At 34.0% G+C, this 26,513-nt stretch overlaps 1 protein-coding gene across 8 annotated transcripts in view; it reads left to right on the top strand.

The window, feature by feature from the left end:
• Positions 1-26,237, top strand: part of DLG1 (discs large MAGUK scaffold protein 1) — a 272,209-nt gene extending 245,972 nt beyond the window's left edge. For all 8 annotated transcript variants that reach the window (XM_040621402.1, XM_008708348.2, XM_008708351.2 and 5 more), the window contains 7 exons: positions 2,115-2,156; positions 4,496-4,546; positions 5,454-5,555; positions 5,792-5,964; positions 14,878-14,987; positions 24,146-24,237; positions 25,131-26,237. In XM_040621402.1, coding sequence (XP_040477336.1) covers positions 2,115-2,156; positions 4,496-4,546; positions 5,454-5,555; positions 5,792-5,964; positions 14,878-14,987; positions 24,146-24,237; positions 25,131-25,237 — 677 coding nt within the window. In that variant the 3' untranslated portion in view covers positions 25,238-26,237. The remainder of the gene's footprint in view (positions 1-2,114; positions 2,157-4,495; positions 4,547-5,453; positions 5,556-5,791; positions 5,965-14,877; positions 14,988-24,145; positions 24,238-25,130) is intronic.
• The last annotated feature ends 276 nt before the right edge of the window (positions 26,238-26,513 follow it).

Here is a 26,513-nt window from a genome sequence, read left to right as displayed (position 1 = left end):
CATTTCCTGATAAGTAATTACAGGGAAAATTACAGGGGAAACTTGGAACATCTTTTTATATGTGTACTGGATAGTTGAATATCTTTTTTGATGTAGTTTCTTTAAAAATATATTTTTAATTATCAAGAAGAAAGCATTTTACTTTTCTAACAAACTCCCAAGCAGTGATGATGGTGCTATTCCAAAGGCCATGCTTTGAATAGCAAGATTTTATTATAGAGTTACATAAAAGGGTACTTGAAAGAACTTGAAGAATTTGATTGTATAACAGCTATCGGTAATCTTAGAGAACTTGAGATGAGTAGGAGAAGTCCCCAGAAAAGACAGAAAAGAGATTTGTAGTAGCTTTAACTTTTTACTATATAACATGCCAAATATATTCAGTAGTAGAAGAATAGCAAAATAAATCCTGCAAATATTCACTTACCCAATTTTTGTAATTGTCAACTCATGGTCAATTTTGTTTCTTCTATACTCCCACTTAATCTCCCCCTTCCCTTATTCCATTGCAATAACTAATGTTTCTCTCTTTTATGTATTAGAGATTGTAGAGTACAGTACTAATCCTAATATAAATTTAAGAATTCTTTTTATGTGTCATTCCTACTTCAGGGAATGAATTTTAAGGAAATAGGACAAGATATAAAAAGTTGTATAAATGAAGACATTCCTAATTGTTGATGTTGATAGAAAACAATTTAAAGCAAACTAAAATGTCTGAGTAATAACTAGTAAGGTAAATTATGATTTATCAGTTCAACAGAATATTATGCAACAATTTAAAATGATTGTTTTGAAGTTCATGTGGTAACATGGGAAGAAATTTTTAAATATAAACTTCTAAAAAACATCATTTTACACATGCTTGTCATATGTTATTCAGTCTTTTAATTTTTAATGTCCCTGCTATATTTAAAATATTTATAATCATAATTAAGAAAGTTATATCCTTACACCTGAAACTAATACAACATTGTATGTCAACTGTACTGCAGTTTTTAAAAAGGAAGAACAAAAATTATATCTTGTCTTTGCAGGTTAGAATAACAGACTTATTTTTCACTATGACAGCAATTCAAGAACTATCATCTTCATATGAAATCTTACATTCTACCATTCTCAGAACTTTTCAGTAGTGCATCTTGATTTTAGGAGACTCTGTGGGTGGTATGGTACAGCAGATATTTCTCCTCAAGCTGTTTTCTTATCCTTTAAAAATGTTCTCCTTTGCTTCACATAAGAAATTTAGATTTCTCTTTCTCCTGTGGAAAATTTTGTTTTTTAGTTTTTATAATTTTTTTTTTACTCTCCGGAGATACTTATTGAGAGAACATTCAAGATTACATGGGAAAAGTACCTGGTGTTTATCAGACAATCAAGTTATGAAATGGGGTCACTTTCAAGGAAAGTCCAGGCAATTTGCAAGTAGATGTATTTGCTTTATCTTTTTTGTTTGTCACATCAGAGTTTCTCAGAAATACTAGTCTATTTTAAAATACAATCCTACCTTCTAGAATTCCCTTCCGTTTGACTTTTTTTTTTTTTTTTTTTTTTTTTGGAGCATATGAATCTGTGACATCTAAGATGTTTTATCTGTATGATCTCAGAAACATGGATTTTCATTTCTCTTCAGGAACAAGAAAGAAGCTGAACTTAAAGCAAGATCATTTATTTTTTAAGATATCCCTTCATTAAAATGGGCATCTGTTTGTTCAAATATAACTTGTCTCTTTTGTCAGTCATTACTGTTTCATAAATTAAATGGTGCCAGTTGCATTTTCTCTTTTTGGGTTCTGTGTCTACATTTGGACTAATTTAGGATCACTTTGCCCTCTTTGTCATATTCTACTTATTTGTCGTAGATTTTGTTGATAAACTGTGTTGTACAAAAATGGAGCATTGTCCTTAATTACAGCGTTTCTTTCCTTTCGAATTCATATTTATTTGGGAAAAAAAACTTTTCAAAGAAAATCAAAAATGCTTTTTAAAAATTCTTTGAGTATGTGTGATTTATATCTCAACATTTTGTAATGTCACCTTGTGTTTAATAATTTGCTTTTTTAAACTCATGACACTGTGTTTTCTTTATTTTTTCCATTGTCCTGCAATTTCAGAGCATATAACTTCTAATGCCAGCGATAGTGAAAGTAGTTACCGTAAGTGTTTTAAGTTACTTGTTCTTTTGTAATCACAAGTAATATATATCCTTGGGGACTTTTTTGTCTTAGTGATATATTCTAAAAACTGAACATCAGATGCTTAATATTTTAAAATCAGAGAGAACCAAGTAAAATTCTGTACTTGAAAAATAAAGTCATACTATGTACAAAAGTTAACAGTTCCAGAATTTTAATAAAACTCTAAAATCCTTTTTACAAGCAGTGCTATTCGTGTACATAGTACGTGTGTGTGTGTGTGTGTGTGTGTGTGTGTATCTTTTACAAGAAAATATCTAGTACAGTGAGGGGTAAACTTGTATTTTGCCATTTTCTGTAGTAAATCTGTTTTTAATATGAGCATTAAATTGTTTTTCAGTAATGCTAAATTATAGTTAGCTTTATTTCCTTTTCTATTCTTTGTCACCAGTAATGATCTAGATCAAGTTATTGTTTACTACCAGCTTCTGGTGAACCTAAGCGATGAAGGAAAAATTTTCAACAGTTGCGCAAACAATAATACTGATTTCTTTTTTGGTGTCCTTATGTTACGTTTTTGGTATTATATTGTTAAGTGAACTATACAAGCATCTGGAGTTTCTTAACAGATTTGGGCATGGGAGGAGGGGGGAGTACATGAATATTATCAGTTGTGGTACCTTAAAAATTAAAATTGCTTTTCTAACTTTTTTTTTTTTACTGCTGTCTAATATGAAAGTAATCTTGATTACAGATGAGTATGGCTGCTCAAAAGGTCCTTCCTGTTAATATCAGTCTCTGATATTTTTCATGTTGACAATATATACTTTTAACCCTCATTCATTTGATTGGTTGTGGGTTTTTTTGCATAATAGCTACATAATGATTTTCTTTTTTTTGGTGTGGGAATGTAATTTCTTATTAATGTTTTATTAACATATAAAGAACTCACCATAGAGTAGTTGAGTAACTTTCTGGACTTTAAAAAAAAAAAAAAGAGGTAATGAAAGTATATACTGTCTGTCTCACCATTTGCATGAATTGTTAGGTGTGAAATACTCAAATTGCATGTTTTTGCTAATATGTAAACCCTGTTTTATGTACAATATTTTTAAAAGCAGCTTGTAAGTATATATTTTATATATTATGAAAATAAATAAAACAGTGAAATACACTTTTAAAGCAGGAAAGAACACTTTTAAAGCAGTGAAATACACTTTTAAAGCCAATATATGAATTTAAAAGATCTACAGCTACATACATATGATATAAATCAGTGCCAGATTTAATGAAAAAGTTGTTATAGAATCTTGATAATCAATGAGAAAATCCTCAAATATGTTACCCAACATTATTGTTTTCATTGAACCACTTGAAGTAACAGTCCTTCCTAGTTTGTTTTCTATACATTTGTGTGTGTGTGTGTGTGTGTGTGTGTGTGTGTTAAGAACTGGAATTTTTAACTCTTTCAGTTCCTTTCGCTGAGTCAAGATACAATTTGTAGAGTTTTTTTATTGACGATATTCTCAAACTCTAAACCTTTAATCTTAAAGGATTTAACTTCTAAAGTGCTTTCAAATCAAAGTGAAATATATCTTATTTCATTTGCTATCTATTTGATTCATAGTTGGAGTGGGAAGGGAAGGATTTAGTTTTATCCAAAGCTTTTTTTTTTTTTTGAAGATCTAATTGGCTTTATTAAGCAATTCATGAAATGTGCAGCATCCCATTCCGGCAAGTAGAAGGGAGCGCCCTTATCTAAAGCTTTTTAAATTCATTTTAAATGCTATTTTTTTAATTGGATAGATGAATTATTAGAACAGTTTTTTCATCAGTGAAATAGTGACAGTAGTTTTACCTTTACATTAAAATTTTTTATTATAAGATAGTTGTAATTATAAAAATGTACATATATCCTGTTAAATATTGTATCTGGTGGGACCAGAACATCAGCATATTCTTAATAGCAGTAAATTACATAAATACTCAACATATGTAGAACTTTTCATTAAAGTATTAATCTTTAAGAGATTTAATAGTTCTTCTAAATAAAAAGTATCACATATGTGACGTCACAATGAAGATTTTAAAGAGATCTAATGATAATTTAAAACACAGAGTAACAAAGTAGTTGTTAACACATTTATATTTTGTTTTTACATTTATCAAACTTATCCTTATAACTTCATAATTTGCTACTTTTTTTAACTTAATCTTGCCATAAATAATTTATAAAGTACCTTTTTCTACCTCTTTGCTATTTTCTGAGGAAAGTCCTGGCAATTTATATGTTATGTATGAAGAATTAAATTAGCATTAGTTATCTTAATAGATTTTCTCATCTGTATTTTAACTACTAGGTGGTCAAGAAGAATATGTCTTATCTTATGAGCCAGTGAATCAACAAGAAGGTTTGTGAACCCTATTGATGTTTTATAATCTTCTAGAAAAATATACTTCTTAGTTTAGAAAATAGGTCTAACTCCTACCTCAAAATAATATTTTATTAGAATTTTGCTGTATATTTTTTTCTGTAAGTATATATATATAGAAATACAGAAATTTGCTATATGTATTTTATGAAACATAGTTTGGTTCATAGTAGGTTGGAATCTAGTCATTTTATATTAACTGTTATATAATGCTATTTTATTTCCTAAGCAACTTCTTTCTAGTGCTCATGATAGTGTCACTGTCCTTCAGTGACCCTTATTCAGAATTTTGGAAATGTCTTTGATCTTTCTGTTTTTCATCTCCCTTGTCCAGGTTCTAGGCCCTATTTGTCCTTCTGTCATATCTTCCTTATTTATAACCCTCTTTTCATCCTTCCAGCCATATTGTTAATTCTGGTTCATACTATCTATCAATCTCCCTGCTTCTAGCATGATTCTTACAGTCCAGTGTAAGGTGTAATCCACTTCTATTAGATCATCTTCCTAGATCACGACTGTGATATCCCCTCTTATGCCCAGTTTCTTTTTTGCCCTTCTTTGATCTGACAGTTTCTACTTCAGAAAGGATCAGTAAAACACTAAACTGTGTTTTCTCATTTGTAATGAGGTGATATTAGCAATGTATAGAAACACTGCTAAAATTCTGAATTTAACTTGGTTGAATTATCAAGTGTATGACTTCCAACAGGAGACTGACTTAAGTTTAAGATCTTAGTGAAGGTTCATAAACTAGCAAGTTAGGCATCATTGGTGGAAAAAGAAAAAAATATTTTATAATATTTAAGGATACTTTTGTTCTCAGGTTTGAAGTACATTGGTATTTGTTGAGTGTTTATTCCTTCTAACATGCATTTTATCTTTATAGTTAATTATACTCGACCAGTGATCATATTGGGACCTATGAAAGACAGGATAAATGATGACTTGATCTCAGAATTTCCTGACAAATTTGGATCATGTGTTCCTCGTGAGTAACCCACATAAAAATTCTTAATTATCACTCTTAACATTTTGTCACCATGTGTGGTAAAAGTAAACTAACATTATTTAATGGTTTATACTAAGTTGTCAGTTATTCCTCCATATTGTTGTCCCTTTTTAAATTTCAATTAATTGCCATTGTATTGAATTTTACAATTGTTGAAGCAGAAAATGGATTTGTTGTGTTTAATACTAAACACTTCAAGTTATTTTCTATTAAAGATACCACTAGACCAAAACGAGACTATGAGGTAGATGGAAGAGATTATCATTTTGTGACTTCAAGAGAGCAGATGGAAAAAGATATTCAAGAACATAAATTTATTGAAGCTGGCCAGTATAACAACCATCTGTATGGAACAAGTGTTCAGTCTGTGCGGGAAGTAGCAGAAAAGGTAAGCGCCAGGGGTGGTGCCTGACTGGCTCGTTCAGTAAAGCATGCGACTCCTGATCTTGGGGTTGTAAGTTCGAGCCCTGTGTTGGGTACAGAAATAACTTAAAAATAAAAACTTAAAAAAAAAAAAGGCACCAAAGTGATCCCAGAATATGGTTTCTAATCAGATATGCCTTTGACAATATAAAAGAATTATGAAATAGAAACTTCTAATTATATTTTTTTAGAATATAGGATATTATAGCATTGATCATTTTAATTTATGTTATGAATTTATTCAACTGAATATTTAATTGTGGTGGCTTAAAAAATGCATATAAAATAAAGTAGATCAGGGGTACTTAGGTGGCGCATGGAGCCTGCTTAAGATTCTCTCTCTCCCTCTCCCTCTCCCCCAGAAAAAAATAAAGTAGATAAGATCAACAAAGAAAATGAGAACAGAAATGGTAACATGAATCTAGGAAGGGAGGTTATTATTTTAAGGTCCTATACATTTGCTAGACATAGACCTTGTATTTAGCAGTAGCTTTCCAACATCTAGCATAATTAAAGAGTTAAGACCAGCAGTTGTTCATCAGTAAAAATGAACCAGATGTAAGTGTAGTTGCTCCTGTACTGAGACTAGACAAAAATTTCTCCTGGAGAGTCATATTTAATTAACAGCAGTGTAAAAAATACTCAGTAGTACTGTAACAGCAACAGATTTTCTTAAAACATCCTTCAGAGTAGTCTGATGATATATTAACATTGGGTTAAAGCAGTTTTATGGTGAAGCCAAAACATTGTACTCCAGACACACTGCTATGCTTAAATTACTTTTTGGGCCTAGAAAATTAACATCAACAAATTGTTTCATACCTTTAAAGCTAGTAGTTTAAGACCCAGTAATGAAATACCTATAAAACATAAAGCAGTAATTCAGCACGTCAGTTTTCCATCTGTAAATACTACTTTTTTTATATGAGAGGTTTGGTTAGCTCTGATCAGTTCTAAAAATTGAAAAAATGGAGCTGTCCAGTGATGCCAAGAATTTGGGAAAATAGGAAATCTTAGCTATTATTAGTGGGGATATAAATTAATAGAACTTCTTTTGAGAAGAGTTTGGCAATATCTAAGAAATGCTTATACTCTAGACTCAAAAATTTACTTCTTTTTTTTTAAGATTTATTTATTTATTTTAGGGAGAGAGAGGGAGAGCATGAACAGGAGGGGCAGAGAGAGAGGGAGAAAGAATCTCAAGCAGACTCCACACTGAGTGTGGCGCCCCACACAGAGCTGGATCTCACCACCGACCTGAGCCAAAACCAAGAGTCAGATGCTTAACTGGCTGTAGCATCCAGGCGCCCCTCAAAAACTTCTTGGCATCTAAGTAGAAATTTACTCAAGATGATCATGTATAAAGATTCATAGTAGCCCTTTATAATAGTGAAAAATTGGAATCAACAAAGGGGAATGGTAATTGTTGTTCATGCAGTGGGATACGGCAGCTAGAGTGAATAAACTGTAATATTCACTAGTGAGGTGTATCTACATTAATAAATCTCAAAATACAATAGTAAATGAATAAAGTTGCCAAGAAGATATACAGTATGGTACTATTTACATAAAATAAAATAACAAAACAGCCTATATAGTTTATGGATGCGTATTTAGTAAACATAAAAACATTCATGGGAATGATACACATCTACTTCAGAAGTTTACATAGACATTATCCAGTGGTTTTTGGGGGGGGGGAGGAGAAGGAAGGAAATTGTAGCTTTAGCTTTATAATGTTATAAGTTTATATGTATTTTATGTATTTTTATGTATTTTAAATTTTGTAAAAATGTAAAACCACATCCTCATCCTACCTGAAAGATAATGTTCAAATTTCCAATTACCGACAATTGGAAAAGTAAACACCAAATCACAGCAAGTTATTTCTTTTTTTTTTTCTTTTTTTTTTTCTTTTTAAGATTTTATTTATTTGAGAGAATAAACAGGGGGAGCTGCAGAGGGAGAGGGAGAAGCAGGCACCCCACTGAGCAGGGAGCCAACATGAGACTCAGTCCCAGGACCCTGGGATCATGAGCTGAGCTGAAAGCAGACACTTAACTGACTGAGCCACCCAGGTACCCCACAGCAAGCTATTTTGTGCACAAACCATGTAGAGAAGAAAATACCAGAAAGTTCCACAAAGTAGAAATATTACAAATAATACTCTGATCACAATGCAATAAAACTATAAATGATTAGAAAATAAAAAACAGGCCCAGCAAACTAGAAATTTCAAAACTGTTAACTCTTATGTGAAAGAGAAAGTACAAAATGAAATTATAGATTTTCTTAATGAAAACAACTCATATCAGAATCCACGGGATATGTTTAAAACAGTGATCAAAGGAAAATTCATGGCCTTAAAAACTTCCAAACAAAAATGAATAAGAATAAATAAATGCCAGGTGTAAAAGGCTAGAAAGAAAGGGAGGACATAATGTAAATAAAAACAAGTTATGTGATAAGCAGAAGGGAAATAGTAAAAATCAGAAAACAGAAAAGCAATACATAAAATAAATGAAACCAAAAATTGGTTCTTCAAGAAGATCAAAGTCATTGATAAACCTTTAACCAGACTGATCAGGAAAGAAAAAAAGGAGAAAAGACAACAAATTACCAATATCAGGAATAAGAGAGATGACAGAATTTATAAATATTAAAAGAAAAATCATGGGGCGCCTGGGTGGCGCAGTCAGTTAAGCATCTGCCTTTGGCTCAGGTCATGATCCGAGGGTCCTGGGATTGAGCCCCACATCAGGTTCCCTGCTCAGCAGGGGAAGCTGCTTCCCCCTTTCCCTCTGCCTGCCGTCCCCCTTGCTTGTGTGCACGTACATGTGTTCTCTCTCTCTCTCTCTCTTTCTGTCAAATAAGTAAAGTCTTTAATTTAAAAAAAAAAAAAAGAAAAATCAGAGAATATTAGGAGCAACATTACACCACTAAGTTCAACAATTTAGATGGATAAATTCCTTGAAAGAAATAAACTACTTAAGCTCACATAAGAAGAAATAGATCATTTGAATAGTCTTGTATCTACTAAAGAGATTGATTTGCATTCCATTTAAATATCACACATAAAAAAATCTCCAGACCCAGGTGGCTTCACTAATAAATTCTACCAAACATATAAGGAAGAACTAATACCCATTTTCTACATAAAATTTAAAAAGAGTGAATACTTCCCAGTTCATTCTGAGTCCGACATCACCTAAATTTCAAAACCTGAAAACACATTATAAAAAAACTACAGATCTCTCATGAACACAGGTGCAGAAATTCTAAACAAAAATATAGCAAACTGAATCTTAACAATATATAAAAAAGATAATATGCCATGACCAGGTAGGGTTTATGCAGTGAGTACAAAGTAAATTTAAACATTAGAAAATCAGTTAGTGTAACTCACCATATTAAACTGAAAAAGGAAAATCATAACAATCATCTCCATAGTTCAAGAAAAGCATTCAGCAAAATCCAACACCCATCAGAAACATATCAAGAATATCCATTTTTACCACTTGTTTTCAGCATTATACTAGCAGTCCTAATCAGTGCACTAAGTCAAAAAAAAAATTAAGAAAAGTTCAGATTGGAAAGGGAGAAGTAAAATTGTGCTCATTTGCAGATGATATGATTGTCTATGTAAAAAAATCTGATAGATTCTACCCAAAAAACTACTAGAATTAATAAGTTTAGCAAGAATGAAGGATACAGTATCACTCATTATACAAAAGTCAGTTGTATTTCTATGTACTTAGATCAGTCATAAGCCAAAATTTTGAAAAACAACATATTTACAGTGGCATCAAAAAATAATACTTAAGAGATAAATCTAACAAAAGATTTACAGATCAGTACACTAAGAACCACAAAGTATTGCTAAGAGAATTAAAGACCTACATAAATGGAGAAATACATCATGTTCATGGTTTCTAAGCCTTAATATTATTTAGATGTCAGTTGAACTTTTAAACTTAGTACAACACCAGTAGAAAATGGCATGCTGATTCTAAAGCTCATAGGAAATGGAAAAATCTAGAATAGCCAAAACAACTTTGAGAAAAATCAAAGATATGAAAGACTCAACAGTACTTGATTTTGAGACTTATAAAAACACAGTAATCAAGATGCAATGGTACTGGCATGAAGACAGATAAGTAAATCATGAGGACATACTAGAGAATCCTTAAATGAACCCACATATATATGGACAACTGTGGACAAGAGTACAAAGGCAGTTCAGTGGAGAAAGGGATAGTCTTGGGGTACCTGGGTGGCTCAGTCAGTTAAGTGTCTGCCTTTGGCACAGGTCATGATCTCAGGATCCTGGGATCTAGCCCTGCATCAAACTCCCTGCTCACCAGGGGAGCCTGTTTCTCCCTCTCCCTCTGCTGCTCCCCCTGCTTGTGCTCTCTCACGCTTTCTGTCAAATCTTTTAAAAAGGGGGAGGCATAGTCTTTTCAACAGATGGTGCTAGAACAATTGACTAGCCATGCCTCTCATCATATACAAAAATTAACTAAAAATAGATCATAAATGTAAAGCCTAAAACTATAAACTTTGTAGAAGAAAACATAGAAGAATCTTCATGACTTGGGTTTGGCGAAGATTTTTAAGATAGTATACAAAAAGCGCAATCCATAAAAGAAAAAAATGAGAATTTGGATTTCATTGAAATTAAAACTCTGCTCTGAAAAACTCTTAAGAGAATAAAAAGGCAGGCCATATACTAGGAGAAAATATTTTCAAATCCTGTATCTCGTGAAAGACTTGTATCCAGAATATGTAAAGAACTCTTGCAATGTAATAATAAAAACAACCCAATTTAAAAATGGGCAAAGTATTTAAAAAGATATGTCTAAAGAAGATGGCCAATAAACACATAAAAAGATAATTCAGCATAATCAGTATTAGGGAAATGCGAATTGAAACCATAATGAGTTCCCATTACACACCCATTAGAATGACTTAATTATTTTTAACTGACCATTACCAAGTTTTGACAGAGATATGGGGCAATTGGAACTCTTATACTTCACTAGGTGAGAATATAAAATGATACAACCACTTTGAAAAACAGGTTGGGGGTGCCTGGGTGGCTCAATCAGTTACTCATCCAAATCCTTATTTCGGCTCAGGTCATGATCTCAGAGTTAGGAGACTGAGTTGACATCCACCTTAACACTGGGTATGGAGCCTGCTTAAGATTCTGTCTCCCTCTCCCTTCGCCCCTCCCCTACCTGTCCCACCCTATGTGTGCTGGCGCTCTCTGAATGAATGAATGAATGAGATGAAAACAGTTACCTAGCATATGATCCATTTCTGGATATTTACCCAAGAAAAAAGAAAGTATATGTCTATACAAAGGTATCTATAATAACAGACCAGTGGTTGCTTGGGAAAGAACTAGAGGGAGAAGTTACAAAGAGGCATGAGGAAACTTTTGAGGGTGACTAATACGTTTATCCTATTCACCTTGATGATGATTTCAGGGTGTATACATATGTCAAAACTTAAATTTTATACTTTAGGAGCACCTGGGTGGCTCAGTTAAGCATCTGCCTTCAGCTCAGGTCATGATCTGGGACTGCCTGCTCAGCGGGGAGTCTGCTTCTCCCTCTGCCCTCCCCCCCAGTGTTGATGCTCGCTCTCTCTCGCTCAAATAAATAAAATCTTTTTAAAATTTTTTTTTAAATTGTATACTTTAAATACATGCAGCTTATTGTATGTGTTAAATACTTGCAGCTTATTGTATGTCAGTTACACCTTAATCAAGCTCTTTTTTTTTTTTTTTTTTTTTAAAGATTTTATTTATTTATTTGACAGAGATAGAGAAAGCCAGTGAGAGAGGGAACACAAGCAGGGGGAGTGGGAGAGGAAGAAGCAGGCTCATAGCGGAGGAGCCTGACGTGGGGCTCGATCCCGTAACGCCGGGATCACGCCCTGAGCCGAAGGCAGACGCTCAACCGCTGTGCCACCCAGGCGCCCCTAATCAAGCTCTTTTAAATAAAAACTGACAATCCTCTTGGTGCTTTGAGGGGAAAGAGAACGTATAACTTTAACTTTAAATCCTTGCTGAACTACTTAAATGTTTTGTCAACTCACATGTACATTTTACAATAAAATAATTTAAAAATTTTTTGAAAATGTAAGGTAGAAAATAGAAAAATAGAAGATCTAGAAAAAGTTGATACAGTAGACAAAGCATGAGCTGACCTGATTTTTTTTTTAAAAGGAAAAATCACAAATAATAGAAACAAATGACAAGGGGACATGCCATCAAAATATTAGGAAGTCATAAAAGACTACTTTGTATATCTTTATATAAATAAATGTTAAAACTTGGTTGTAATGGATAATTTTTTTAGAAAAATGTGGTTTACCAAAATTGTCCTATTAGAAATGGAAGGATTTCTTTAGAAGAAATAGAGCAAGTTACCAAGGAACTACCCCACAAAAGAGCACCAGACTCAGATGGCTTCACAGGAGAATACTACCAGATCTCAAAGGTTAGATTGCTCTAAAGCCTTGTAAACTGTTCAAGAGCATTCTTTTTATGAAGCAAGTATAATATTGATATCTAAGCCTGCTGGAGACAGGAAAAATCATAGACCAATATCACTTAGAAATATTAATGCAAAAATGTTAAATATTTCAGTAAACAGAATCCAGTACCACATTGCAAAAATAATACACTATGACCAAATGGGATTAAAGGCATTTAAGGTCAGCTCAAAGTTAGGAAGTTAATAATGTAATCTTCCACAAATCTAAAGAGAAAAATCATATATCCATGGATGCCTAAAAAGCTTTTTGTAGAATTCAGTACCTTTCCTGGGGGGAGAAAAACTAAAAAATACAGAGATTGATGTAATATTTTAAAAAGGAAGGGGCGCCTGGGTGGCACAGCGGTTAAGCGTCTGCTTTCGGCTCAGGGCGTGATCCCGGCGTTATGGGATCGAGCCCCACATCGGGCTCTTCCGCTATGAGCCTGCTTCTTCCTCTCCTACTCCCCCTGCTTGTGTTCCCTCTCTTGCTGGCTGTCTCTATCTCTGTCGAATAATAAATAAAATCTTTAAAAAAATATAAAATAAAAAGGAAAAAGATTGAGATGGATGAATGGATGGATAGATTTTTTTTTTTTAAGATTTTATTTATTTATTCAACAGAGATAGAGACAGCCAGCGAGAGAGGGAACACAAGCAGGGGGAGTGGGAGAGGAAGAAGCAGGCTCATAGCGGAGGAGCCCGATGTGGGGCTCGATCCCATAACGCCGGGATCACGCCCTGAGCCGAAGGCAGAGGCTTAACCGCTGTGCCACCCAGGCGCCCCGGATGGGTAGATATTCTTAATTTAAAATCCTTAATAGGAGAAATACAAGGCAAAATACACGGCAATTCCATTATTGAGGAACAAGGCAAGGATGTCCATTATCTCTACTGCTGTTCCACTTGTACTCAAAGTATTCATTGTACTTGAGGCATTAGTCAATGCTGTTAAGACAAGAGAAATCAATTAGAGGCATGAAAATTGAGAGGAAAAGTAAAACTATCTCTATTTTCAAATAATAGTATACCTGGGAAACCATACAGAATCTATCATAAAATATCATAAAATTTATTTTGTAAAATAAATTATAAATTCATTATAAAACTGAAGACTTATAAAATGAAAGATACTTTAAGAAACTAGAGTAAGGTTAGATAAAATTAAGATGTAGTGCTCACGGGGCAAATGGGTGGCTCAGTCAGTTGGGTGTCTAACTCTTCATTTCAACTCAAGTCATGATCCCAGGGTTGTGAGATTAAGTCCTGCTTTGGGCTCCACGCTCAGGGTTGAGTCTGCTTGAGATTCTCTCTCCATCTTCCTCTCACCCCTTGCTCTCGCTCTCTCTCTCTAAAATAATAATAAATAAATAAATATTCCTACTAAATTGAACTTGTTCATTGAAGTATACTTAAGCCCTTGGATTACAAAATGCATTATGAGGGGCACCTGGGTGGCTCAGCTGGTTAAGCAGTCAACTCTTGATTTTGGCTCAGGTCATGATCTCAGGGTCCGGAGATCGATCCCTGCATCAGGCTCTGCACTGAGTGGGGAGTCTGCTTGAGGATTCTCTCTCTCCCTCTGCCCCTCCCCCTGGGCTCACGTGCTCTCGCTCTCTAAAATAAATTTTTTTAAAAAGCATTATGAGGCAGTACCTGATTTAAAATATGTTATAATAAAATCTATTTGATAAGTTATGATTACTACCCTATTTAACATGGAAACACTTTTCATAAAGTTAAAAATCCAAATGGCCTTTGTAAGTAAATTTAAGCATGTCAGAAAAAATGTCTTAAATCCAGAAGCGGGGTTCCCAATTGCCAGTTTGTGATAAAGTTTTTGCTAGTCCCCAATAAAATGAGAAATAGATTAGTAATAATGAGGTTTTATAAATTTAAATTTATTCCATTTTAAAGATTCTCCTTCATTTAAAAAGGTTTTTTACCTTCTTGTTGATTGTATATTCTTTTATGGAATGATAGTTATGGTAAGATGGTAGCTTGGGGTGGTGGTTTTTCTTGGCAAAATAAAAGTTAAAAGCCCCATATTGGTTGCCATTTTGAGACTGGTCTATGAAAGCTAGGAGTAAGGGAACTGTATTTTCATTCCTTTTTAAATGTAATATTTGAAAATGGAAATTAATTATTCATAGTCATTATTCATTGTCTTCATTTCCCCTCTGAAATTTGCTAACAGAAATGACAAGTTTGCTTAAAGTGAACAGGATCCAAACATATCATAATCCAGATTTTGTACCTATAGGAAATGTACCTTTGATATAATTGAAAATACTTGGTTCACTTGTTTTTCTTCTTTATTTCCTCTATTTTAGGGCAAACACTGTATCCTCGATGTATCTGGAAATGCCATAAAGAGATTACAGATTGCACAACTTTACCCAATCTCCATTTTTATTAAACCCAAATCCATGGAAAATATCATGTAAGTGTAAATGCCTAAGGCACAAGTGTGTAAGTACAAATACAGAGTCTGTCACTTACTAGATGGGATAGTTTACTTACCTTCCTTGCATCTCAGTTCTCTTATCTGTAAAATGGAGATAGTAATCATATACTCAATTCAAGGGTTATTGTGAGGATTAAATAAGTATTCTGTGATATTGGCTATCATCATTATCAACATTAATATACTAAAGTGTATAAGGTAACATGTATTAGAATTTTAAGTCTAAGTAGTGACATGTGGCTAGCAATTACTGACTGGAGGCAGTGTAGCTATGGGTAACCACTGAAAGAATAAAATAATGTATAACTACTTACTAATAGAGGGCAAAAATCTAATTTAAATATAAACTACAAGAAGATAAGAAAGCAAATAGAAACATAGAACAGATGGAACAAAAAGGATACAGATAGTAAGATGGTTTAAATGAATCCAAATATTTCATTAACTAAATGCTAGACTAAGTGGTCTGATTAAAAGACAAGGATTGTCAGAATAGTTGAAGAAAAAATAAACTAGATGCTGCTTTTGTAGGAGAGGAAAAAATTCTTTTCTCTCTCTTTGGTTTTCACGTGGACCTGTGTAACAAAAGACAGATTAACATAGAGATTTATTTAATTCAAGTTTCATGTGTCGTGGGAGCATTTATAAGGAAATAAAGACCCAAAAAATCAGTTAAACTTGAGCATTTTTATAGGTTTGGTGACAAATGGACAGTCATGGGAAAATGCGATAGTACCAAAGAACATAAGCTAAGAGTAGCAAACTCGGGAAACTTAGCAAGGCCTTTTTGTTCAAATTCTTCTCCGTGTCCCTCCATCTTCTGAGGTGAGGATATTTGTTTCCTCCAGGTATAACAATGCCACCTCTCACATGAGGATCTTGGACCTGCCTCAGGGAAGGTCAGAGTTCTTAATATATACCCGCCATTTTTCAAATTCCTTCAGCTTAAAATATTCAGTATGCCAAAGTGCCATATTTTAGAATAGTGTGTTATGATACGCATCAGCTATATGTTGCTTTCATAAGACACACCTTAAATATTAGGCTATAGAAAAGCTGAAGGTGAGAGTCTAGAAAAAAGATATACCATACAAACATTAACCAAAAGTAAGTTTGTTTATATTGCTATCAAAGTGTATCTAAAGGCAAGAAATTACTTCTAGACATAAAAGTGGACATTTCATAAAAATGAAAGAAAGGTTCACTCCATCAGGAAGGTGTATTTATACATTTGTACTTACTACAGTCTCAAAATATGTAAAGCATAATTGATAATTATACAGGAAAAAAATAATTCCAGAATCACAGTGGGAGAACTTAACATAACAGTCAGGAAGTAATAGAATAAGAAAACAAACAAAAAATCAGTATGGATATAGAATACAAAGTAAAAACTTCACCTAATTAACATATGTAAAAAACACTGCATTCAACATCTGCAAAATTTACACATTAATTTCAAATGCACATAGAACAATTATCAAAACTGATTATATGCTAAACCACTAATTTCAGTGATTGAAAACAAATATTCTCTGACCATGGTGAAATTAAAATAGAAATCAATAATTAAAAGATCACTAGAAAATTCCAATATATTTGGAAATTAAGCATTTTACTTCTGGATGGGAAGAAGAAGAAATAACAGCATAAGTTAATAAATGTTTTAAACTAAATGGTAACGAAATTGTCAAGTAAATGAATTTGGTTATAGTAGGCTTGGTGATGGAAAATCCACAGCCCTAAATATTAGGAAAGAATGTAGGAGGAAGTCAAATAAATTTTAGCAGTCTATAAATTAGAAAAAAACCAGTCAGTGAAACTCAAAGAAAGTAGAAATACAGTGAAAGAGGAAACAAATATGGTAGACAGGATCAACAAAATAAAAAATGTTTTCTTTAAAAATACTGTATACCATTAGTGAGAAAGATCAAGAAAATACAGGAGGCATAAATAATATCAGGAATGAAAATGGGATATCACCGCACATCAGATAGACCTTAAAAAGGTTAACACAAGCAACCCAATAGAAAAATGGACTTAGTTCAAGAAAGGAGATATCCAAATAGTGAATAAACATATGAGATGGCACTCGATTAAACATGGAAACACAAGTTAAAACTATAATGTCGGGGCTCCTGGCTGGCTCAGTCAGTAGAGCACATGACACTTGATCTCAGGGTCATGAGTTCAAGCCCCACTTTGTTTTTTGTTTTTTAAATAAGATTTTATTTATTTGTCAGAGAGAGAGAGTGCTCAAGCAGGGGGAGCAGCAGGCAGAAGGAGAAGCAGGCTCCCCACTGAGGAAGGAGCCCTGTGCAGGACTCAGTTCTAGGACCCTGGGATCATGACCTGAGCTGAAAGCAGCCACTTAACCAACTGAGCCACCCAGGCATCCCTCAAGCCCCACTTTGGATGTGGAGCCTACTTAAAAAAACACAAGAAACACAAAAAAACCCTAATGTCATATACTACCACCCACACACCAAAAATATCTAAAATGAAAAAGAAAATATCAATTGTTAGCAAGGACATGGAACAACTGAAACTCATAGCACTGAGGGGAATATAAATTGGTACATCCACACTGGTAAACTGTTTACAGTATCTCCTAAAACTGAACATACACATAACTAAAGATCCAGAAGTCTCATTTCTAGATATGTACTCAACAGAAATGTTTACATATGTTCACCAAAGACACGTACTATATTGCTGACAGAAGTACTGCTTAAATAACCAAAAACACTATCCAAATGTCCATTAGGGAATACATAAATTATGACATACTCACACTGTGAAATATTCTACAATAATGAGAATGAGCAGTCTCCAACTACACACAAAAGTATGGAAGAATCTCACAAACATAATTTGAGTAAAAAAGAAATCCAGACCTAAAAGTATATATAGTCTAGATTCCTTTATACATATTCTATGATTCCAGTATAATCATTGCATATAGAAGTCAAATGGAGGTTACTCTTTAAAGGTAAGTAGGTGACTGGAATGAGCACACCCAGATTCTGGGGTACTGGTATAATGTTCTAGAACTTGATCTAGGTACTAGATAGTACACAAGTAAGTTTAAGTTGGTTAAAATTCATCCAGCTGTATATTTACAATATTCCTTTCCTATGTTTGAAAGTTATACTTTAAAAAAGGGGGGGGTTGTTTTTTGTTTTTAAGATTTTATTTATTTGACAGAGAAACAGCCAGCAAGAGAGGGAACACAGGCAGGGGGAGTGGGAGAGGAAGAAGCAGGCCCCCAGCGGAGGAGCCTGATGCGGGGCTCGATCCCAGAATGCTGGGATCACGCCCTGAGCCGAAGGCAGACGCTTAACGACTGCGCCACCCAGGAGCCCCAAACTTTAGAAAAGTCTTAAGAAACAGAAAAGGAAAAAATGAAATAGAAAATCTAATCCTGTTCCTATTAAAGAACTTAACTCTCCTATGAAAAACCTTCCCAGAAATAAAACACTAGGCCAACAGGATTTACTGAAGTCTACCAAAAGCTGAGTAATATAAATTTTACACAAATTCTTCAACTAATTTTATGGACATTAATTTAATACCAAAACCTGACTAAGAAAGACCTCGTAGGAAATGAAAATGATAAGCCAATCTTAACACAAATACAGATGCAAAAATCCTTACCCTAATACAAATAAATTGAGTTCAAGAATTTTTTTAACAAGATAAAATAACCAAGTTGGGTTTATTCAAGAATGCAAGAGTAGTTAAACATTTAAAAATTAATCAGTGGTAGAGCTAGAGAGAAGATAGAGTAGGAAGCACCAGGAGTCCATTTCCCCACCTAGACACAATTGGACTTAACAGAATCTGTCAGAAGTAACTACTTTGGAACTCAGGAGTCTGTTGAAGGCTTGCAGCTTCTAGGGGAAGGTTTGAGTGGTTAATTTTGGTTAATTTCAGCATTTAGCCTGGTAGCAGTTACTTATCTCCCCACTTTCAGCCCATAGCAGGCAGCCATGCATGCCTTTCTTGAGCGGTTTGTGGGGGCCAAGGTGGGCAATAAGGTTTGGTTCTCCAAATTTCAGACAACTGTGCTCTAACAGCTGATTGCTTCTTTTGGTTGTGGAGGTGCAGACACAGAGGCAGGTAGCCATTGTCATTGTTGCAAGTCCCTACCCCTAGAAAAAGAACAACAATCTACACCCAAAAGTAACAAAAGGAAGGAAACAATAAAAATTAGAGCAGAGATCAAACAAAAGACAGAATAGAAAGTGATAGAGAAAATCAATGAAACCAAAAGCTGATTCTTGGAATAAAAAAGACAAACCTTTAGCTAGATGGACTAAGAAAAGAGATTTAAATTACTAAAATCTGAAATGAAAGTGGGGACATTACTACAGATTCTACAGAAGTAAAAAGGATTATAAGAGTACTATGACCAAATGTGCACCAAAAAATTGTATAACATAGATGGACAAGCTCCTAGAAACACAAAGCTACCAAAACTAAATCAAAAAGAAAGAGAAAATGTTAATAGATCTATAATGACTAAGGAGATTGAATCAGTAATCAAAACCTCCTAACAAAGAAAAGCCTTGGAGTTGGTGGTTTCACCGGTATATTTTACCAAGCGTTTAAAGAACTAATGCCAGTCCTTCTCAAACTTTTCAAAAAAAAATGAAGAGAAGGAAACACTTCCTAACTCCTTTTATGAGGCCAGCATTACCAACGTACAAAGGCCATACAAAGACACTGCAAGAAAACTACAGACCAGTATCTCTTATGAACATTGATGCAAAAATCCTCAACAAAATTCTAACAGAACTCACCAACATATTAGGAGGATTACACACCATGACCAGGTGGTTTTATTCCTGGAATACAAGGATGGTTTGACATATATAAATTAATCAACATAATATACTGTATCAACAAAATAAAGGAAAGTGAAGGAAAAAACACAAATCATCTCAGTGCAGAAAAAGCATTTTACAGGGGCACCTGAATGGCTCAGTCCGGTAGAGCATGTGACTCTTGATCTCAGGGTCATGGGTTTGAGCCCCACATTGGACATAGAGATTACCTTTTTTAAAAAGGCATTTGACAGCACCCTTTCATGATTAAAAATACTTAATAAAATAGGAATAGAAGGAAGCTACTTCAGTATGATAAAGCCACATATGAAAAACACAGAGCAAACATTATACTCCATGGTAAAAGACTGAAGGCTGTTTCTCTAAGATCAGGAACAAGGCAAGGATACCTGCTTTTACCACTTCTATTCAACACAAGTACTGGAAATACTAGAATATGGAATCTCAGAATATGGAATCTCAGAGGACCCCCAAATAGCCAAAAACAATATTTTAAAAGAAAAAAAAAACTGGAAGACTCAGGGTTCCTAATTTCATAATTCACTACAAAGCTACAATAACCAAAACTGTAGTATTGTCGTAAAGACAGATATATAAGACCAGTGGAATACAAAACTATAATGAGATATCATCTCACACCTGACAGAATGGCTAAAACAAAAGACAGGTGTTGCCAGAGATATGGAGAGAAAGGAACCATCATGCGTTATTGGTGGGAATGCAGATTGGTACAGCCATTTTTGAAAACAGTTTGGAGGTTCCTCAAAAAATTTAAAAACGGAACTACCCTATGATTCAGGAATCACCGCTACGTGGGTATTTATCCAAAAATACGAAAACACTAACTCAGGGACACCTGGGTGTCTCAGTCAGTTAAGCGTCTGCCTTCGGTTCAGGTCATGATCCCAGTGTCCTGGGATCGAGTCCCACATCGGGCTGCTTGCTCAACAAGGAGCCTGCTTCTCCCTCTTCCTGCAGCTCCCCCTGCTTGTGTGCTCGCTCACTCTCTCTCTCTCACAAATAAAATCTTACAAAACACTAACTCAGAGGGATACATGCACCCCTATATTTATTGCAGCATTATTTACGGTAACCAAACTATGGAAGCAGCCCAAGTGTCCACTGACAGAAGAATGGGTAAAGAGGAGGTGGCATGTATATACAATGGAATGTATATACAATTCAGCAGTAAAAAAGAAAATCTCTTCATTTGCAACAACATGGATAGAGCTGAGCAAAATAAGTCAGTCAGAGAAAGACAAAGACCATATAATCTCACTCATATGGAATTTAAGAAACAAACAAGTAAAAGAAAAAGAGACAAACCAAGAAACAGACTTAACTACAGAGAACAAACTGATGGTTATCAGAGGGGAGGTGGGTAGTGGGATGGAGGAAATAGGGGATGGGGATTAAACAGTACATTTTCATGAAAAAAATTTAAAAGACCAATGGAGTAGAATAGAGAGGTCAGAAATAAACTGTTACATATATGATTTTTTATTTTTAACAAGGATACAAAACCATTCAGTGGGGGAAAGGGCAGTCATTTCAACAAATGGTGCTGGGAAAACTGGATATCTACATGTAAAAGAATTAAGTTGGACCCTTACTTAACATCATATGCAGAAATTAACACAAAATGGATCAAGGACCTAAATGTAAGACAACAAAAGTCTTAGAAGAAAATAGGACAAAAGCTTTACAACATTGGATTTGGTATTGGTTTTTTGGATATGACATCAAAGACAGAGGTAACAGCAACAAAAATTCCATGAATATTTTTTTTAAGATTTCAATTATTTATTTGAGAGACAGAGCACAAGCAGGAAGAGGGAGAAGCTGACTCCCAGCTGAGCAGGGAGCCTGATGTGGTACTTGATCCCCCGACCGTGGGATCATGACCTGAGATGAAGGCAGATGCTTAACTGACTGAGCCACCCAGGAGCCCCATATTTTAAAGTTTTGTATAGCAGGGGCCCCTGAGTGACTCAGTTGGTGGAGCCTGTGACTTTTGATCTCGGGGTTCTGAGTTGAAGCCCCCATTGGGTGTAGAGATTACTTAAAATCTTTAAAAATAATAAAATTTTGTATATCAAAAGACACTGTCTACAGAGTAAAAAGGCAATCTACAGAATGGGAGAAAGTATTTGCAAGTCATATATCTAATAAGGGATTCATATGCAGAATATTTAGAGAACCCCTAAAACAACAAGAAGACAACTCAATTCAAAAATGGGAAAAGGACTTGAATAGACATTTCTCCAAAGAAGATACAGCCAATAAGCACATGAAAAGATGCATAGAGTTAATATATGATCCAGCAATTCCACTTCTAGGTATATGCTGCTGTTCTGAAGAGATACTTGTACATTCATGTTTATGGTAGCATTATTCCCAGTAACTAAAATGTGGAAGAAACCTAAGTGTCCATCAGTGGAATGCATGGATAAGCAAAATATGATACATACATACAAAGCAAGGAAATTCTGCAGTTTGTTCATTGATGATCCTTGCAGGCATTATGCTCAGTGGAATGAACCAGTCACAAAAAGACAAATGCTGTATGATTCCACCTTTTTGAGGTACTCAGAGTGGTCAAAATCATAGAGACAGAAAGTATGATGGTCGTTAGCGGGGGCTGAGGAGAGATGACAACGGGGAGTTCTATTCTTAATAGGAATAGAATTTTCGTTCTACAAAACGAAAACAGTTGTAGGGTTGGATGGTGGTAATAGTTGCACAACAGCATGAAGATATTAATGCCAGTGAACTGTATACTTAAAAATGGTTAAAATAGTAACTTATATGTTATATACATTTTTTCCACAATTTTTAATGAATCTTTTAAAATCCATGTAAGTGTGCCACATCAAGAGATTGTAGGAGTAAAAGTATATGATCGTTTTAATAAATGAAGAGAAAGCATTTAATAAACATCCATCCATGACAAAAAACATTTTGCAAACTATGAATAGGAGGGAATTTCCTTAATCTGATAGAGGTCACTTATAAAATATCAAAGCAAATGTCATATTTTTTTTTATTTTATTTTTTTTTTTATTTTTATTTTTTTTTTGTTTTTTAATGATTTTTTAATTATATTATGTTAGTCACCATACAGTACATCCCCGGTTTCCGATGTAAGGCTCGATGATTCATTAGTTGTGTATAACACCCAGTGCACCATGCAATACGTGCCCTCCTTACTACCCATCACCAGCCTATCCCATTCCCCCACCCCCTCCCCTCTGAAGTCCTCAGTTTGTTTCTCATAGTCCATAGTCTCTCATGTTTCATTCCCCCTTCTGATTACCCCCCCCTTTCTTTATCCCTTTCTTCCCCTACTGATCATCCTAGTTCTCATGTTCCATAGATGAGAGAAATCATATGATAGTTGTCTTTCTCTGCTTGACTTATTTCACTTAGCATTATCTCCTCCAGTGCTGTCCAGCAAATGTCATATTTAATGAAGAAATATTGGAAGCTTTCCCTTTAAGTTGGAAACAGACTCTCATATACCCATCATCCAGCTGCAGCAATAATTATCAGCTATGACCCATCTTGTTTCATCTATCACCCCTGCCCCCTACCCATCCACACCAGATTATTTTGAAACAAACCCCAGACATTATATGATTTCATCCATATATTTCAGTATATATTTGAAAGATAAGAATTATGTTATTAGAAAACATCTGATGTCGCACTTAAAATGATTTTTTATATCAGATAGTGCAAATTTTCCTGATTGTCTCATCAGTTTTGCATATTTTTTTCAATTTATTTGCTTAAATCAGGTTCCCAATAAGATCTATTTGTGACAATTGGTTAATTGTTTTAATCTGTAGAATATCCCTCCATATCTTTTTTTTTTTTTTGCCAATTTATTTGTTAAAGAAACCACGTCATTCTTCTACAGAGTTCTCCCCAGACTATATTTTGCTGATTGCCTTCTCATGATGTTGTTTGATATGTTATGGTGTTATCTTTGTTATCCATATACTGGTAGGTAGACCTCTAAGCTATATCTAATTTGAAATTTTCATCAAAGTGAAAAACATCAAATTAATGCTTAGGGGGTTTTTGCCTTGAGCCAATGCAAAAATCTGTTGAAACCCTCTGTCAGTCCAAGCATAAAGCTTGATGTATTTAGTGACTGAATCTAATTTTTAATGACGTATTCTCAACAGAGCTCAACTTTTCGTGATTTTATGTTTTATGTGTCTCTTTTGTCATTTTTTAAAACGTACTGATAGTTAATTTCTAAATTTATTTGCATAGGGAAATGAATAAGCGTCTAACAGAAGAACAAGCCAGAAAGACATTTGAGAGAGCCATGAAACTGGAACAAGAATTTACTGAACATTTCACAGGTTGGCATCATGAGTGTCAGTGCCCTGACAGAATTTTGATTTGGAGCCATATGAACTGACCCACTGAACTTTGAACTATGCCCACATCTACCAGTAATTAATCACTATGGTCAATACTATGTATTAATACTATGTTATTAATACTGTGGTTTTCAGAATAATTTATCTAACCTAAGTAGTGGTGATGAGGAATCCTAAAAGTGTTTCTTAAGTGGTTCAGTAAGACATACTAAACTGGAGAAGAATAGATTCAAACTTGATTTCTTCTGTGAAAATGACTTCTGATCTTATGCTTTATAAATTTCGATCCATTTTAAGATATTGTTTGTTTAAAAAAAAAAAAAAAAAAGAGTGGGTAGCAATTCCCAAACAATCTCTCATTCATTTTTCCTTTAAATTATTCTTCAGGTGGTCACACTACGTCAAATGCCATGGTGTTGTAACCCATGTGCTGTTTTCTTTTTTTTTTTTTTAATAATTTCAGACTTACAGAATATTCACAAGAAAAGTACCAGCAATTCTCATACATTTCTCACCCATATTTTCTAAATGTTAACGTTTTACCACATTTCATTTTTTTCTGAAACATTTAAGAGTAAGTTGCAGGCAGATGCCCTTTTGCTTCTAAGTACTTCAGTGTACCTACCAAATACACAAAACTAAGTAAAAATCACCAAATCTCACTTTTTGATCCATATTTAAAATAAGAATCCTTATATTTTTCAAGTAGGAAAATTAATGAAATGAGCAGCTATTACTAAGCAAACAATATGTAAATGGTCTCTTGCTGGATGATTAACTAGTTCTAAGATTTAGCTTGTATTTCACCAATAATTGTTATGGTAAAGGGAGACAATTAATGGAGGTTTCTAATTTTGCTTCTATTATTACAGCTATTGTACAGGGAGATACGCTGGAAGACATTTATAACCAAGTGAAGCAGATCATAGAAGAACAGTCTGGTCCTTTCATCTGGGTTCCAGCTAAAGAAAAGTTATGAGGACTGATGTTTCTCTGTTTCTCTTTTCCACAATCTTATTTTCTCTGACACTTCTTTGCCCTTTCCTTTTGGAGTCTGTCTACAATGCTCCTTCCACGTTGAATCATATCCCACTCATCATGGTCTGCAGTTGTGCTTAGTTTTGACATCTAGGGTCTCCTTCAAGTTGTAGCATCTGTATTATTTTATGTCACTATTGGTTTGTGGCCATTTTTCAGAACTGAAGATGGAATGGCCTGACCAGCTATTAAGGATTTGGGGAGACTGGGAAATTGTGGTAAAATTCCTTAATGTTTAAGGGAAAGTAACTTTAAGAGATTTTCAGAAAAGCTTTATATACATTCTTTTCAAATTTCAGTATAAATGAAAGAAAAGTGGTGTTAATCAGTGATTTAGTAAACTTTGAGCAACAGTGCACGCTTAACTTTAATAGCATGGTTTGGCCAATATACTAACTCTCAAGTCCTTTTCTCAATTGACTTGTGTTATCAAAGCAAATATTTCATTATAGACAAATAAGGAAAATATGTTTTTTAATTTCAAAATTAATGTCTGCATTAACTTCATGGTTTCACAAAGGATATTCATTTTTCATAAGAGTTCTTCATGTCTTTTATTGTTTGAGGGTTTTTTCTCAATACATTTGCTAGGAATAGCAGTGTTATAAATGTTTTTAATCTACTTGTGCAGCACTATTTATAGTGTTTTACAAAAGTCGTTCATACATAATGATCACATTTTCTGAATTGAGGCCATGTTTAGGTGCTAGGGGATCTCACCTTTTTACACATAAGGCTGAGAAAATTTCATAGACATAAATACAGACAGAAGAGACATTATAGTGGTGATGTAGTAATCATTATGGCAATGGAAAAGGAGTCCAATTCATAGTCTAAAACTTTAAATGTATTCTTAGGGATCAGATTTTAATGAATATTTTACCCACAGTAACTGCCTATTTTGTTATAATAAAATATATATATATATAAATATATATAAAACTTTCTTTAAACTCTGTAACTATGGGAATTATTTTCTTTACATAGTTGCACACACACGCAAACATATATATATATTTAAAATATATTTTTTCTTTTGCCACCTACTCTTAACTTTTTGTTTGGTTTTTAAATTAAATATTAATTGATTAGACTTTATCTTCCTTAATCATGTGAACTGAAAATGGGGGTATGGTGGTTGTGGAAAGAAACCTTTAGGGAAATTAGATTACATACAGAAGTATAGGCGTGTTCTCCTCTTTTCTACAAAAGTTTTC

Source organism: Ursus maritimus, unplaced genomic scaffold (genome assembly GCF_017311325.1).
Source record: "Ursus maritimus isolate PB19 unplaced genomic scaffold, ASM1731132v1 scaffold_4, whole genome shotgun sequence".
Taxonomy (NCBI): Eukaryota; Metazoa; Chordata; class Mammalia; order Carnivora; family Ursidae; genus Ursus; species Ursus maritimus.
The sequence above is the reverse complement of the archived record's forward strand: the minus strand, read 5'-3'. Positions and strand labels throughout refer to the sequence as shown.